Source organism: Kogia breviceps, chromosome 15 (genome assembly GCF_026419965.1).
Source record: "Kogia breviceps isolate mKogBre1 chromosome 15, mKogBre1 haplotype 1, whole genome shotgun sequence".
Lineage (NCBI taxonomy): Eukaryota > Metazoa > Chordata > Mammalia > Artiodactyla > Physeteridae > Kogia > Kogia breviceps.
In genome coordinates this window covers 83,930,265-83,945,992 of record NC_081324.1, presented here as the reverse complement: position 1 = coordinate 83,945,992, position 15,728 = coordinate 83,930,265, and the positions used below count along the sequence as shown (strand labels likewise).

Sequence of the window (15,728 nt, the reverse complement as noted above, 5' to 3'; positions counted from 1 at the left end):
AGGGTATGTGTCCCCCAGTAGGAAGGGAGATGATTTTGACAGCACTCAAAACTTTTAAAAACTATAGGGACGTCCCTGGTGGTGCACTGGTTAGGAATCCGCCTGCCAATGCAGGGGACGTGGGTTCAATCCCTGGTCCAGGAAGATCCCACATGCCTCGGAGCAACTGGGCTTGTGCACCACAACTACTGAGCCTGCGCTCTAGAGCCTGTGAGCCACAACTACTGAGCCTGCATGCCACAACTACTAAAGCCCGCACGCCTAGAGCTCATGCTCTGCAACAACAGAAGCCACCGTAATGAGAGGCCTGTGCACTGCAGCAAAGAGTAGCCCCCGCTCACCGCAACTAGAGAAGACCCAGTGCAGCCCAAAATAAAAGTATTAATTAATTTTTTTAAAAAAAATTTTAAATACCACAAACCATATCAAAAGTCAAATTACAGGGCTTCCCTGGTGGCGCAGTGGTTGAGAATCCGCCTGCCGATGCAGGGGACACGGGTTCGTGCCCCGGTCCGGGAAGATCCCACATGCCGCTGAGCGGCTGGGCCCGTGAGCCATGGCCGCTGAGCCTGGGCGTCCGGAGCCTGTGCTCCGCGACGGGAGAGGCCACAACAGTGAGAGGCCCGCAAAAAAAAAAAAAAAAAAAAGTCAAATTACACAAGAAAAAAATTTTTAAATAAATAAATATATATATATATATATATATATATATATATATATACACTTATTTTACTGCGTATTAGAAACGACTGGTATATCAAACCCATGACTGCACAGGTATGATTGTTTGAGGCTAAATTACACACACACACACATACAAATTTAAAGTCAACTTAAAGAGGGACTTCCCTGGTGGTCCAGTGGGTAAGAGTCCACGCTCCCAATGCAGGGGACCCGGGTTCGATCCCTGGTCAGGGAACTAGAGCCCACATGCATGCCGCTACTAAGAGTTCTCATGCCACAACTAAGACCTGGCACAGCCAAAATAAGTAAATAGATAAAATATATATATTTTAAAAGTTGAGTGATGTACGCTTGACCCTCACTGATCGTGGCAAGCCACTCATTTTGCAGAGACAATAAATAAATCTCAGAGAAGGAAATGATGTTGCCACTAACATCAACTCCATGGCAGATTCCACTTGGACCTCAAGCCCTCAGATTTGATGACTTGTTGCCCCACTTATACAGGACATTATAGATCCTTATCTGTGGACCACTCACACAGCTGTTGGACAGTTGCCTCCCCGATACTACTCCTGACGTGCTAAGTGCTTTGCCGTCATAAGCTCATTTGAACCTTCCAGCAACCACTTGAGGTAGGTTCTCTCAAGACCCCGGTTGTCCAGAGAAAGAAACAGGCTCAGAGAGGTCGAGTATGCAGATGTGGGATATTCGGGACCTGGGCCTACACCTCTGCAGCACTTCACCACACACATATTAACCCCTCAGCAACACCAACAGGACTTTTAGTGGTCTCCTTATTGGGACAAGAGTAACGGCTCCTGGCCTTGGAATATGGTAGTACTGTGCATGATAAATCAGAGGGCAGGGGAATCCCGAACAAGGAAATTACACTGTGCACTGCTGGTGGGAATGTAAAATGGTACAGTCACTGAGGAGAAGAGTTCAACACAGAATCTTCATAGACGGTTAAACACAGAATTATCAGACAGTTAAACATAGAACCACCAGATGTCCCAGCAATTCTACTCTTGGGTATAGGCCCAAACGGACTGAAAGCACAGACTCAAACAAATATCTGTATACCCATACTCATAGCAGCATTATTCACAATAGCCAAAAGGTGGAAATAACCCAAATGTCCATCCACAGAAGAATGGACAAACAAAATGTGTTGTACACATACAATGGCATATGTTACTGAGCCCTAAAAAGCAATGAGATTCTGACACATAACTACAGCATATGGATGAATCCTGAAAACATTATGTTGAGTGAAATAAACCAGACACAGAAGGGCAAAGATGGTATGATTCCACTTCTGTGAAATACCTAGAACAGGCAAATTCAGAGAGACAGAAATTAGAAGAGAGGTTACCAAGGGCTGGAGGAAGTCGGAGCTGCTTAAATGGATGCTGAGTTTATGTTGGGGATGGTGAAAAAGTTCTGCACATAGATAGTGATGAGGGGTACCCAGCGATGGGTATGCATTCAATGCTACTCAACTCTCACAAGTGGCTGAATAATAAATATCACGTTATATATATTTTACTACAATTTTTTAAATGCTGAACAAACAAAAGGAAGTTAAATCCGTGTGAAATCTAGTTTACAGAGCTGACTTTCCAAAGTGCAGTGCCCCCGGCATACTTTGAAATGACGTTCCACTGTGGAAAGAAACCGCACATTGTCTGAGGCCTCCATGTGGAACTTGAACAATTCTGTTAAGACGGGCTGCAGGTCGGCCACAAGCATAGAATCTGTTTCCTTGATCACATCCAAGACTTTTCTGACTACTGGAAGCTTTGTTTGTTCATGGAGTGCACTTAGGGTGGCATTTCTTTCTCGCCAGAATTCAATTTCGGCCAGAGGACCATTACCCTGCGAGATGACAGGAGCACACAAACAGCATCATCGTTAGTGGGGAGTCCACACTTGTGGTTGTTCCTCCAGCATCCATGCCTCTCTTCCCGAACGCTCTAGTTAGGGGCTAATCCATACAAGGACTTCGGGGGTGGGCACTTGACCTAGGATGATCCAATCAGAGTAAATCTCAGGACTCCAGTTGGAATGGTAGACACTCCATCTTTCTCTGGACAAGGTGGCATGTGGATATAGGGTCAGAAACTATCACCAGTTGCCACCATGAAGGAAACCAGCCTGAGGAGGAAGCCCCCTCAGAGAGGAGTCTGGAACCAGGAAATTAACAGAGCAGCACAGCTAGAGTGCCAGAGTCTTGATCAAACCATACCTGAATCCAGAACTGCCTCTAGACTTTTCAGTTATGTGAGCCAACAAAACCTCTTTCTTATTTAAGCCAGCTGAGTTGGGTTTCCTGGTTGGTTTGTGTTTTTTTTTATTTTTAGCCCAAACATCCTGACCCATACACAGTACTATCTTTTTCAATAACAGAGAGTCATCTATTAGCACACTAACCTAGAAAGCCCAAGAATGACATCTTGGGTAGGTTGACTTTGTTATTTTTAAGGAGGTCACAAAACAGTAAGAAGAGAGGCTAGATCACTCAGTTCCCCAGACTCCTGGCTCGTTCTTGGGACGGCAAGCATGGACTGGATCAGGGGTCTTCCGAAGCATCGCACACGTTACCTGAGGCGTCTTTTTTATCTGGCCCTCAAGAGCTACTGATATCTGATTCAACCAGTTTATCACACACTGCTCCAAAATTTCCACGGTTTCTGGGTCAGCTGCCAGGTCAGACACCTCTCCCTCTACACTGATGCTTGGCATTTCTAACTTGATCTCACCTAGTAGAATAAAAATGGTCAGTCAGCCACTAGTCCGGGGAAAATGATTACAGACAATGATGTTCCAGTTAATCAGCTGGCTCTTCTCTTCTCTCCAGACATCATTATATGGCCTGGTACTTCCCTGTCCTAATATTTCTATATCTCATTCTATTTCATTAGAATGTAACTAAAACACTTTAGATAATTAGATCATTGCTCCAGTGTTAAGCTCGATCAAAATGATTTAGCTATTTAAGATGGTCCTGAGTTTACAACCTAAGTGATGTCAATTTAAAAACTGAACAAACAGGGACTTCCCTGGTGGTCCAGTGGGTAAGAATCCATCTTCCGACACAGGTTTGATCCCTGGTCGGGGAACTAAGATCCCACATGCCACGGGGCAACTAAGCCCACATGCCACAACTACTGAGCCTGCGCCCTATACAGCCCGTGCGCCACAACTAGAGAGCCCACATGCCGCATCTACTGAACCCGCATGCTCTGGAGCCTGCGTACCACAACTAGAGAGCCCACACGCCACAACGAAAGATCCCGTGTGCCGCGATGGAGATCCCGCATGTTGCAACTAAGACCCAATGCAGCCAAATTAAATTAAATTAAATATTGAACAAACAACCAGAGCTCAACAGATATTCGAGAAAGCCTCCAGCATGAAACAGACAGTCCAAGAATAAATCAGAAACAATGACTTCAGAGGAAATTGAGAGAATGTAAAGAACAGACAAAAACAATGTTTTAATCCCAACTATTAGTCTCAGAGATTTGAGACAACATGGCATCCAGCAAACAAGAACAGAACGCTATGGAAAAGGTACAATCACAGAATAAGAGGTCTTAAAAATTTAAAAGATGATAGCTGATGTGAAAAGTCTAATCAAAAGTTGTGAAGGTAAAAGTTGAGGAACTCTTCAGGAAAGTAGAATACACGGACAAAGAGATGGAAAATGCAAGTGAAAAGACAGGAAACAGAATCAACAGCACATATCCAACAGGAATATTAACAACGGAAAACAGAGACAAATAGTGGAGGAAATTATCAAGAGAATTTTTCATACTGCAAGGCTAGGTCTTCAGACTGAAAATACAGAATGCTTAGCAAACGGAATCTCATAGAGTACTTAGCAAAATGAATGGAAAAAGAACCGCCAAAGGTCCATCATTCTCCCTGCCCGAAATGCCCTTGCTCCCCAACTCTACCTACCAATGCCTTGCTCATCCTTTCAGATGAGGTCAAATGCTGCCTCCTTCAGGAAGTCCTCTTTGATTCCCCCACCACTTCTCCAATATGATCTCACTCTTCCAAGCCCTAAAGACCCTAATATCTCTCTCAAGCTCCTTATTCTGCCATAGTTCTTTGGGCACCAGATTATAAGATCCTTGAGGACAAGGATTCATCAGTCTTCATTCCTCTTTGTGTTTCTTACAATGTCCAGCTTGGTGTCTTTCATATCACGAGCAGGTAAACAAGAACAATTATAAATTAAAACAATTTTAAAAACCTCCTGAACTCTTAAATTCTTCTTAAAGTAAACACATCCTGCTTAACTAAGGAGGAGAAAAATAAAGCCTTACCTTCAAGTTGCTGCATTGTTCTTTGAATATTACTTGCAAATTTCTGGATGTTCATTAAAAATTCATCCCGTATTAATTGAATGCTGTGATATTTTACTGCTTCCCCGGGCATGCCAGGCAGGTCTATGTCGTACTCAAAGGAGTCCAAGACTTCTCCAGATGTGAATCCCAGGCTCACATCCTTGTGCTGACTGAAGGACAAGGCTGGCAAGAAAACCTGAAAAGCCAAGTTTAAGAATCAAATCATTTGTATCATTTTTTTAGATTCCACATATAAGCGATATCATATGGTATTTGTCTTTCTCTGTCTGACTTACTTCACTCAGTATGACAATTCCTCGGTCCCTCCCTGTTGCCGCAAATGGCATGATTTCGTTCTTTTTTCTGGCTAAGTACAAATGAACTTATTTACAAAACAGAAGTAGAGTCACCGATGTAGAAAACAAACTTATTACCAGGGGAGAAAGCAGAGGGAGGAGGGATAAATTGGGAGACTGGGATTGACACATAAACACTACTCTACATAAAAGAGATAAAGACCTACTGTAGAGCACAGGGAACTCTTCTCAATACTCTGTAATGACCTATATGAGAAAAGAATCTGAAAGAGTGGATACATGCATATGTATAATCGAGTCACTTTGCTGTACAGCAGAAACTAACACAACATTGTAAATCAACTAGACTCTAATAAAAATGTTTTTAAAAAGAAGCAAATCACACATCATGTTCAACAATTCATGCACTTAAGTTGCCTCTGGCTTTGAAAACGCTATAACAGAGAGTAACAATACAGTGACAAAGTGAACTACTCCAGCCCAGAGCACAGATCTAAAGAAAGAGAAATTATATTTGATTGAGAATGTCCCAAGGGTAAAGAGTTTGAACCAAGCCTGAGGTGACTACCCAGAAGATAATACTGTATTTCTTTAGCTGCTGCCAGCCAAAGGGCAGCTGACTTAGAAACTATGGCACAGGGAAGCGAGAACTGTGTGCTAACCCATCAGCTAAGCTCCAAGTCTGTGTGAAGGTTAAAATAAAGAAGATACTGAGCACGCGGTCTTTGGGAAATCGAGTTGACAGAAGCATGAATTTATGAAATCACTTGAATACAATTACATAACTTACCCTCACACAGAAAGTGATGTACAAATGCCCGAAGGTTGGTTGGCTTCTTTGTTTGTTTGGTGGGTTGGTTGATTGGGTTGGGTTTTGATTTTTAGTTTTGCCCGTTTTTCTTAAAATTTGATACGTCTTTTAAGACGCTTTTAATCTACATGTACTTCCAATTTATTGAAGAACCCAGAATGTTTTGAGTCTCCCAGCCTGGATTTTGCTGACTGCATACTCATGGTAGAATTCAACAAGCTCCTCTTGTCTCTTCCTGCAAATTGGCAGCTGGGTCCAGAGACTGGCTCAGAATCCCTTTGCCAAGACTATCGGTGTTTCTTCTATCAGGAGACAAATAATGTTTGGGTTTTCTCTCTTTTGGGGTTGTTTTGTTTGGTTTTGGGGGGTTTTTTGGCCACCCAATGAGGCATGCAGTATCTTAGTTCCCCAATCAGGGATCGAACCTGTGCCTCCTGCAGTGGAAGTGCAGAGTCCTAACCACTGGACCGCCAAGGAAGTCCTCTCTCTTCCTTTTTTTTCTTTTTTTTGATTTTAGCATCCATTGATGTTCAATGCCTAGATCCTTCAACACACTGAGAGCTGCACTACTGAAACAGTCTCATTCTAAACCTTCTTTTCTTAATAGCTGAAATGCTTTTAAAAAGAGACAATTCTCTTATCTACTATTTGATTATCCAGTTCATATAGAGAAGGCAGAATAAACGGTTAGAGCCTTCCCTGTATTTGCCCAACTTTCAAAAATAATAAATTGGCCCCCTATCATCCTGCCCCCTAGTTTCCCTCTCATCTCATTCTCCTCCTTCTATATTCTCGCCCTTGGTTGTTTCATCCAGTCCCTTGGCTTGACACCGTGTCAGAGGCTCCCGTTTTGTAAAGGATCTCTCTGGTTGGCATGTGGAGAATATTGTGTGGGGGCAAAAGCAGAAGCTGGGAAATCTATCAGGAGCCAACTGCAACAGTCCCAGCAAAAGACAACAGTGAGGTCTTCCTGGCCACCCTATCCAAAATGTCAAAAGCCCCACTTTGACCACCTGCCGACATTTCCTAACCCCCTTCCCAGCTTCCTCTTTCTCCTGAACTCCTGTCACTATCTAACACACTGTATATTTTCTCAACTGATCTTGTTTAACGTAAATCTTCCTGACTAGGATGTAAGTAAGGTCTGTGAGGCACAGACCTTGACTATGTTGATTACTGCTACAGAATACAGTAAATGCTCAATAAATATTTCTGGAAGAACCCCTTGAGTTCTCCCCTGAGCTCCCAACTTACACATCCTGCTGCACACCTCAACTTGGATGTCTCGGAGGCATCTCAAGCTTAACACGTGCAAAATAGAGTTCTGGGTTTTTTTCTCCAGATCCCTCCACCGCACCGCGCCCATCTCAGTAATGACCCCCAAATCTCCCTGCTTGTTCAAACCCAAATCCTAGGAATCGTTCTGGATGCTCTTTTCCTAAACCTCCACATCCAAGTCATCAGCAAGTCCTGTTGGCTCCATGCCTAACATATTCTTGAAGCTGTCTGCTTGCCGCTCCCTGCCCTGATTGAACTCCGGAGCCTAAACAACCATCATCCACCACTGGGACGTTTCCATGGCCTGCTATTAAGTCTACTGGTCCCATACGCTCTTGCCTCTGCATATGTGGTCCACACAATGGCCAGAAGAAAAATGCAAACCAGATTTTATTCCCGTGCTTCAAACCTACCTTCCTCTCCAAACTTCCCTCACTCCTCTCCAGCCGCACTGGTCATCCTTCTGTGACTGGAGCAAGCTAAGTCTGCTCCTGCCTCAGGACCTTTGCATGTGCTGTTTTCTCTGCCCAGGATGCTCTTCCTGCAGATCCTCACGTTTGATGCCTTCACCACATTGCCCCCTCAATTCAAGGCCACTTCCTCAGAGGGGTCTTTCCTGACCACCTCAGTCCCACCCTATTACATATCCCTAATAACTTACCATTGGTGAGTAAGGCTGCTTATGGGCTATTTTATTGGTTGTCTATAAAGGAAGCTCCGATGTCACCTCCCCAGCAAGGTCGTCCCTTCCCACCACCCCCTGCACACACACACACACACACACACACACGCACGAACAGGTCATTTCTATCACATTACTAGGGTTTATTTTCCTAATGCCACCTGTCACTACCTGATATTTTCCAGTTTATGTGTTGGTGTTTGGTGTCCCTCCCCCAGTATAACCTCCCATAGCACACGGCTGTCATCTGTCCTGCTCACTGCTCCACTCTGTCCTCAGGGCCCATGACAGCACCTGGAATCTAAGAGCTGCTGACCACCTCTTTGTGGAATCAATGAATTAGATGGCCTTACTCTTAAACGGTACTGAGATTCTTTTTTCCTTCCGTACTTACCTGACATACAATATCCTTCAGGAGACCAAGCACACGTGAATTTATAATTCCATACTCCAGCGTTGTGGGCATAATCTCCACAGCTTCCTTCATGTCTGTCGCCTCAGAGATGGTCTCTAAACAGGAACAGGTTTGGGAAATGAAATGAGGAGGGAAGTGGACACAGCTAACATTTCCAAGTGTATGGGAACCAGCTCCTCCTTCGCCAGTAACTACAAAGGAATGTTCCAGGCACAGGTCAGGATATGCGCTCACTGAGAAACAAATACATGCTGAGGGTCGTGCTGTGGGTCAGAGGTTCACACAAGCAGCACCCAAGAGCCACACACATGAGCTGATGTAGCTGGAGCGTCTACAGCTGAACAAGGATAGAAACACTCTGGATTTTCTAGAAATGCTTCTTGGGCTCCTTGCTTTGCTCTGTCTCCCCACTCCCAGCCATGCCACCCCAATTCATCACCAAAGCACCGTTCAAGTCATGGGCTTCTTGGGGGGGGGGGGTTGTTGTTGTTTTCTTTATTTTTTGGCCACACCGCACAGCCTGCAGGATCTTAGTTCCCCGACCAGGGATCAAACCCAGGCCCCGGCAGTGAGAGAGCCGAGTCCTAACCATTGGACCACCAGGGAATTCCCAAGTCATGGGGGGTTTTTTTGTTTGTTTTGTTTTGGTTTTTTATAAATTTATTTATTTATTTTTGCTGTGTTGGGTCTTCGTTTCTGTGTGAGGGCTCTCTCTAGTTGTGGCGAGCGGGGGCCACTCTTCATAGCGGTACGCGGGCCTCTCGCTATCGCGGCCTCTCCCGCCGCGGAGCACAGGCTCCAGATGTGCAGGCTCAGCAGCCATGGCTCACGGGCCCAGTTGCTCCACTGTGTGGGAGCTTCCCAGACCAGGGCTCGAACCCGTGTCCCCTGCATTGGCAGGCAGATTCTCAACCACTGCGCCACCAGGGAAGCCCAGTCATGGGGTTTTAAATGACTAGTTTGGGAACAGTCTACCTCTCGGATAGGTTTTCTGTGATGTGCACTCCCTCCCTCCCAGTCTCCCCACCACCCCCCTGATCAAAAAATCAGTCAGCACCAATCAGCTCGGTAGACACTTCAAAGGTCCCTGGGACCCTTCTCTCAATCTAACTGGGAAACACAGCAAACATATCAACTGCAATTATTTCACAAGCTTCAGTCTACATGCCTTTCCCTGCGTCTGTGTAGACGCGCACTATTCTTTGCCTAATAGGTTTCTTGCTATCAGATGCTTCTTTACTGAAATAAATTTACTTAAAGGGAAACTATGTAAAAGCTAAGTATGAAAAAAGAAAGAAAGCTTGACATCAGTGAAAGATAACTGTAAAAAAAAATATGATGGAGTAAACAGTAATAAAGTTGGGGTAAATGCCGTTCCCGCCCTGCGCAAAGCTGATTATCGTTGTTACAGTAAGTCCCCTACATACGAACCTTCAGGTGGAGAACTTTCAAAGGTGCGAACGTGCATCTGGTTCCAGCAAGGAAGCAGCACCTGTGCCACCCACGTCAGGCGTGAGTGCAATTGCAGCTCGCCCTGCGTCTCCCATTTCTGACGATCCTGCAGCTCTACCATCTCCCCCCTCCTCTCCTCCTCCAGTCAGTAACTCCTCCTGCCTGTGCACTCGATGCCAGCCCCGGATGCCAGCTGTTGTGCTGGACTAGTGTACTCTTCAAGGATACAGACTAAAACTGCTTTCTTCATTTTTTGTGTTTATGTATTATTTGTGTGAAAAGTATTATAAACCTATTACAGTGCAGCACTATACAGCCAATTGTGCTAGTTGGGTACCTAGGCTGACTTTGTTGGACTTACGAAACAAGCGGACTTACGAACGCGCTCTCAGAACGGAACTCATTCGTATGTAGGGGACTTACTGTATTGGGTTGTGATTACTGTTAAAAGGGAAGCGTTGGTGGGCTTCCCTGGTGGCGCAGTGGTTGAAGAGTCTGCCTGCCGATGCAGGGGACACGGGTTTGTGCCCCGGTCCGGGAGGATCCCACGTGCCGCGGAGCAGCTGGGCCCGTGAGCCGTGGCCACTGAGCCTGCGCATCCGGAGCCTGTGCTCCGCGACGGGAGAGGCCACGACAGTGAGAGGCCCGCGTACCGCAAAAAAAAAGGGAAGCATTGGGCTTCCCTGGTGGCACAATGGTTAAGAATCCGCCTGCCAATGCAGGAGACACAGATTCGATCCCTGGTCCGGGAAGATCCCACATGCTGCAGAGCAGCTAAGCCCCTGTGCCACAACTACTGAACCCCATGCGCCTAGAGCCCATGCTCCGCAACAAGAGAAGCCACCGCAATGAGAAGCCCGCGCACCGCAACGAAGAGTAGCCCCCACTCGCCGCAACTAGAGAAAGCCCGTGCGCAGCAACGATGACCCAATGCGGCCAAAAATAAATAAGTAAATAAATTTTAAAAAGGGAAGCACTGAGCTGAGATTGGCCCCTCCCCGGACAAGAACTGTAGCCGGAGTAGCTGTTTAATGCTGAGCCTCTATCTGTCATCTTTCTTCTTCTTCCCACTCACTTGGGAAGATCGAATTACAAAAGCTCAGAGCTTAGCAGTGAGGTCATGATCCAAAGGGCCATCAAAGTTCAAAAAAGGAAAAGAAACGCAACAGAATGTTTGTTCTAGAGTTTAGGGTATGCTATGCACAGGTTGGGAGGTAGAGGCAACGGCAGAAGAAATGGGGAAAGCGCGCTCAGAGAGAGCGGAGAGTCAGCCTGGATGCAATGTGGAAAGAGGAAGAGCAAGGGGTCAGAAGAGACCAGAGGGCTTCCCTGCTGGCGCAGTGGTTGAGAGTCCGCCTGCCGATGCAGGGGACGCGGGTTCGTGCCCCGGTCCGGGAAGATCCCACGTGCCGCGGAGCGGCTGGGCCCGTGAGCCGTGGCCGCTGAGCCTGCGCGTCCGGAGCCTGTGCTCCGCAACGGGAGGGGCCCCAGCAGTGAGAGGCCCGCGTACCAAAAAAAAAAAAAAAAAAAAAAAAGAAGAGACCAGAGAACAATCACTGGGGCAGTGCAGCGGGAATGCACAGCGGGAACATCCAGCCAAGAAGTTACCCTGAAGGATGACCTTGGCTTCTGAGTGGCACCTCCATCTAAAATCACCCAGCCGGGACTTCCCTGGCGGTCCAGTGCTTAAGACCGGGCTTGCAACGCAGGGGGTGCAGGTTCGATCCCTGGTTGGGGAGTTAAGATCCCACCTGCCACGAGGCACGGCCAAAACATTAAAAAAAAGATGAAATAAAATCAAATCACACAGCAACGTGGAGAAAGCCCACCAAAACTCGTCTTATAACTCAGGGTGACGTCATTTTGAATCTTCCTCTAATTGTTATAAATAGAACTAAGATGATATCAATACAGTCAATTCTCATTATTTGCAGTTATGTTCTATGCAGTCACCACGAACACAGAATTAGTGGATGCTGAGCCATTGTTCCTACAGGAAATATGGGTCTAGGTTCCTGTGAACCTCTGGTCACAACATTTTCATCAACCATCAATATAAGCAGACCTCGGAGATACTGTGGTTTCGATTCCAGATCACAGTAAAGCGAATATCGCAATAAAGCAAGTCACACGGATTTTCTGGTCTCCCCGTGCAAAAGTATGTATACACTATGCTGTAGTCTATTAACTGTGCAATAGCATTATGTCTAAAAAAAATAATGTATATACCTTAATTTAAAAATACTTTATTGCTGGGACTTCCCTGGCGGTCCAGTGGTGAGGGCTCCGCGCTTCCACTACAGGGGGCACGGGTTTGATCCCTGGTCAGGGAACTACGATGCCGCGTGCCGCGTGGCGTGGCCAAAAAATGAAACAAAAAAAACTTTATTGCTCAAACATGCTAACCATCGTCTGAGCCTTCAGTGCACAGACCACCATCACGAATATAATAAATCATGAAAAAGTTTGAAATATTGAGAGAATCACCAAAATGTGACGCAGACACATAAAGTGAGCAAATACCGCTGGAAAAATGGCCCTGATAGACTGGCTCCACACAGGGTTGCCACCAACCTTCAGTTTGTAAAAAAAAAAAATGCAGTATCTGCGAAGCACAATAAAATGAGGTCTGCCTGTATATAACCTTCTTTACGTGTGTTTCCGTTTAAAGACACCTTATTTAACGTTACTGTTGATTCACTAACATTGAACTCATGGCCAACAGCAGCATCACTTACGTCTGAATGAAGCTTAGGTAACACTCGAGTTTTCTCTGCCAGGCACATCACAGCCCTCCTGTTCTCTGAGCGCTAGCCAGCACTTCAGCACCTTCCTTGGGGACATTTTAAACCGCGAAATCACCCAAAAACCCCACAAAAATTAGAAAACTGTGGTACTACACAGAGCATGATAAAGACACTTGTTTATAGCATCCAGTGAAATAAGAAGGCAGTGCATGGCTTTGCCCGACCTCAGCTGGGTCCAAGAGTGTTGCGTGACTCAAATTTTCCCCACTCTGTACGTTTCCTTAAATGACCATGAAAGCATCAAAATACTGATAGGGAGTTACAAAAATGTTGAGTGAGTCGGTGAATTTGCAAATGTGGAATCTGTGAATAATGAGGATTGACAGTACTGATAAAAAAGCTATCTTCTCAAGGACATGTAAAAATTAGCGAGTCTCAGACATCTACACACGCACATGCATACACACCCACACACACACGCTCATGCTGGAAGGATACCTTTTGTATTTCTGAGAAAATACACCACATTCTGGTTCAGAAAGTCCTCAGGAACAGGAGTACGAAGCACATGGAGATATGTCTTTTCCACGATTCGCTTAACAGTTTTCTGAAACACGGGGAACAAAAAAGTCATGTGGAGATACAACCGTGCATCCAAGTCACCTAATATTCACGTACACCTGAGCTCTCCACCCCACGCACTGCTGAACTCATTTCCCAGCAGACCACACGCTTGAGCTGAAATTCACCCAGACGCTGAACTCTAAGCCTGACTCTTTCACCAACTGGCCACTGCAGCTACACTGGAATAAAGTGACCTGGGAAATGTCCAGATCGAGCTTTTCTGGGCCACAAATTGCAACAAACCTGTTCTGAATTCGGGTATTCTGTGGGGAGGCATATTCACAGAGCAGCTGAACCTAATTTCATTTAGCACAGCTCAGGCCAAATGTTTACATCCTACCTTTATGCTCCCTCCCTGGGATTTGGGCAGGCAATGGTTAACTCAGCAGGCCTGGGTTGTCCAAACCCTGCACATTCCAGCGGTTCTCAAGACGAGCCCGGAACCAGCTCCTGGGTGATAACCTCTGAGCTTCTGGAACATCCTGGCTGACCTGAGCATCTCTGTATACCTGGGGCCTTGGGTCACGCTGCAGAGTTTATACTAACAACATGATTTATGCTGAATGCCCATTTTTGTTTGCCTGGGGCCCTGGGTCACACCGCATCAGTTTGTCCTCTGGGGCGGCCGGGGGGGGCGCTGCAGACTAAGCGTGGGCACTTCACACCTACGTGACTGACCCCCAGTAAAAAGCCTGGACACCGAGGCTTGCGTGAGCCCCCGATGGGCACAATGTCCTACGTGTTGTCACACGTGGCTCCGGCGAGAATGAATGCTGTCCTTGAAGCCCCACTTGGAAAGGACAGCCTGTGCCTATTTTCTCCTGGACTCTGCCCTGTGTGCCTTGTTCTCTGTTGATACTAATCTGCATCCTTTCACTGAAATAAACTACAACCATGAGTATAAAAGCTTTCCTGGGTCCTGTGAGTCACTGTGGCAAATCATTCAATCCGAGGGTGATCTCGGGGGCCCCCAAACACAGGATTCTATCATCTCCACTCCAACACAATACGTTTCTCGTATGAGCTGTGTCGGTTACCCAGACTCATCTGAGGGCGTGAAATTCCCATTACCCCACCCAAGAGGAGAAAGAGCCATGCGTACTTTGACATGGGGGTCCTCTACCCTCTCTTGGTCCATTTCTTCATCCTGTAGGCCAGTGGAAGGTTGAGGTATGGAATGCGTTCTCAGCTGCAGATTCTTAGCTGCAAAACATGAGATGAAATACTTGGAAGATGAGGTTTCCTACCATCAAGACCAGACCTGCCTCTTGGGACAACAGCGTATTTCATTCAATCGGCACGTTATCAAAAAGCTGAATGTACGTTTTTTACAAACGAATCCTACTGACGCCTTGACTTACATTATAATTCGGAGAGTCGTGCTGCAGTTCAGATGGGTCCTCAGTCGGAAATTTAACATGTGCGTGTGCGCACGTGTGCGTGTGTGTGCGTGTTCCAGCTACAGGGTCCGATGAGTGACTTCTCTGAGATTTTTACTTAAAAGGGGGGGGGGGTTTATCCTTAGGATGAGACATACAGTTAACACGTTAGCATCTACTTCTTTTTCACTGTAAAACTTGAAACTGATGGGGGATGGAAGGAAAAGTAATCAAAATAAAATGAACGTACGTATGCCTTGCAAGTCTACGGTTATCGATGTGAACCTGGAAACCTCACAGTCTACCAGTCACAGCCCTGAGAGCTGCTGACGAAGCCTGCAGAGAAGGGAGAGCTTTCCCCAACTGTCTGGCTCTTCCTTCGAAAGGCACTGGACAAAGTCAGGGCGACTCGGGAATCAAATCAACGTGTGGGGTCGGAATCCTCTCTGCAATGGGTTTTCTCATCCATAAACTGGGACAATAACATCTACTGGGTCAGACTCAGGAGGATTTGATTATAGGTTGGCTGAGTGTCGGGCGCGCTGGCTGGAAGAGGGAACAGTCTACGGCCGGGAGAAGCAGCATCGTCACACCCAGAGCAACAGCCTGGACTCGAAACTACACTGATGAGTACACTCAACGCCGCCGAGCCGTATGCTTAGAAACGGTTAAAGTGGCATTTCATGTTACATACGCTTTACCACGATAAAAAGAAAAGAGAAAAGAAAAGAAAAAAATACACTTGGAAGGAACGTTAAGTTGCTGTGTCAGAGAAGAGTTTCTTGACCCTTTTCCCAAGCAGCCTCCTCTCTCCCAAGTCTTTCCTGATCACGGATTTATTGGTGCCAAGGCAGGAAGCCATCAGTAAACGTGGCTGTGGCCCTCAGGACCACTCTCTACCTTTATCAAAATCCAACCTAGACAAAAAGCCTCAGTAAGAACGGATGGTCTGTATCTCTAAACTTGTACTCCTCCCGC

At 46.2% G+C, this 15,728-nt stretch overlaps 1 protein-coding gene across 2 annotated transcripts in view; it reads right to left on the bottom strand.

Moving 5' to 3' along the window:
* Positions 1-15,728, bottom strand: part of DNAH10 (dynein axonemal heavy chain 10) — a 150,165-nt gene that overhangs the window by 127,830 nt on the left and 6,607 nt on the right. Inside the window, exons 3-8 of one of the 2 annotated variants that reach the window (XM_067015312.1) lie at positions 14,474-14,518; positions 13,246-13,354; positions 8,528-8,643; positions 5,025-5,241; positions 3,292-3,449; positions 2,335-2,565 (exon numbers count right to left, since the gene is read on the bottom strand). In XM_067015312.1, coding sequence (XP_066871413.1) covers positions 2,335-2,565; positions 3,292-3,449; positions 5,025-5,241; positions 8,528-8,643; positions 13,246-13,354; positions 14,474-14,518 — 876 coding nt within the window. Of the gene's footprint in view, positions 1-2,334; positions 2,566-3,291; positions 3,450-5,024; positions 5,242-8,527; positions 8,644-13,245; positions 13,355-14,473; positions 14,575-15,728 lie in introns of both variants that reach the window. The other variant, XM_059040733.2, reaches the window with a different exon arrangement.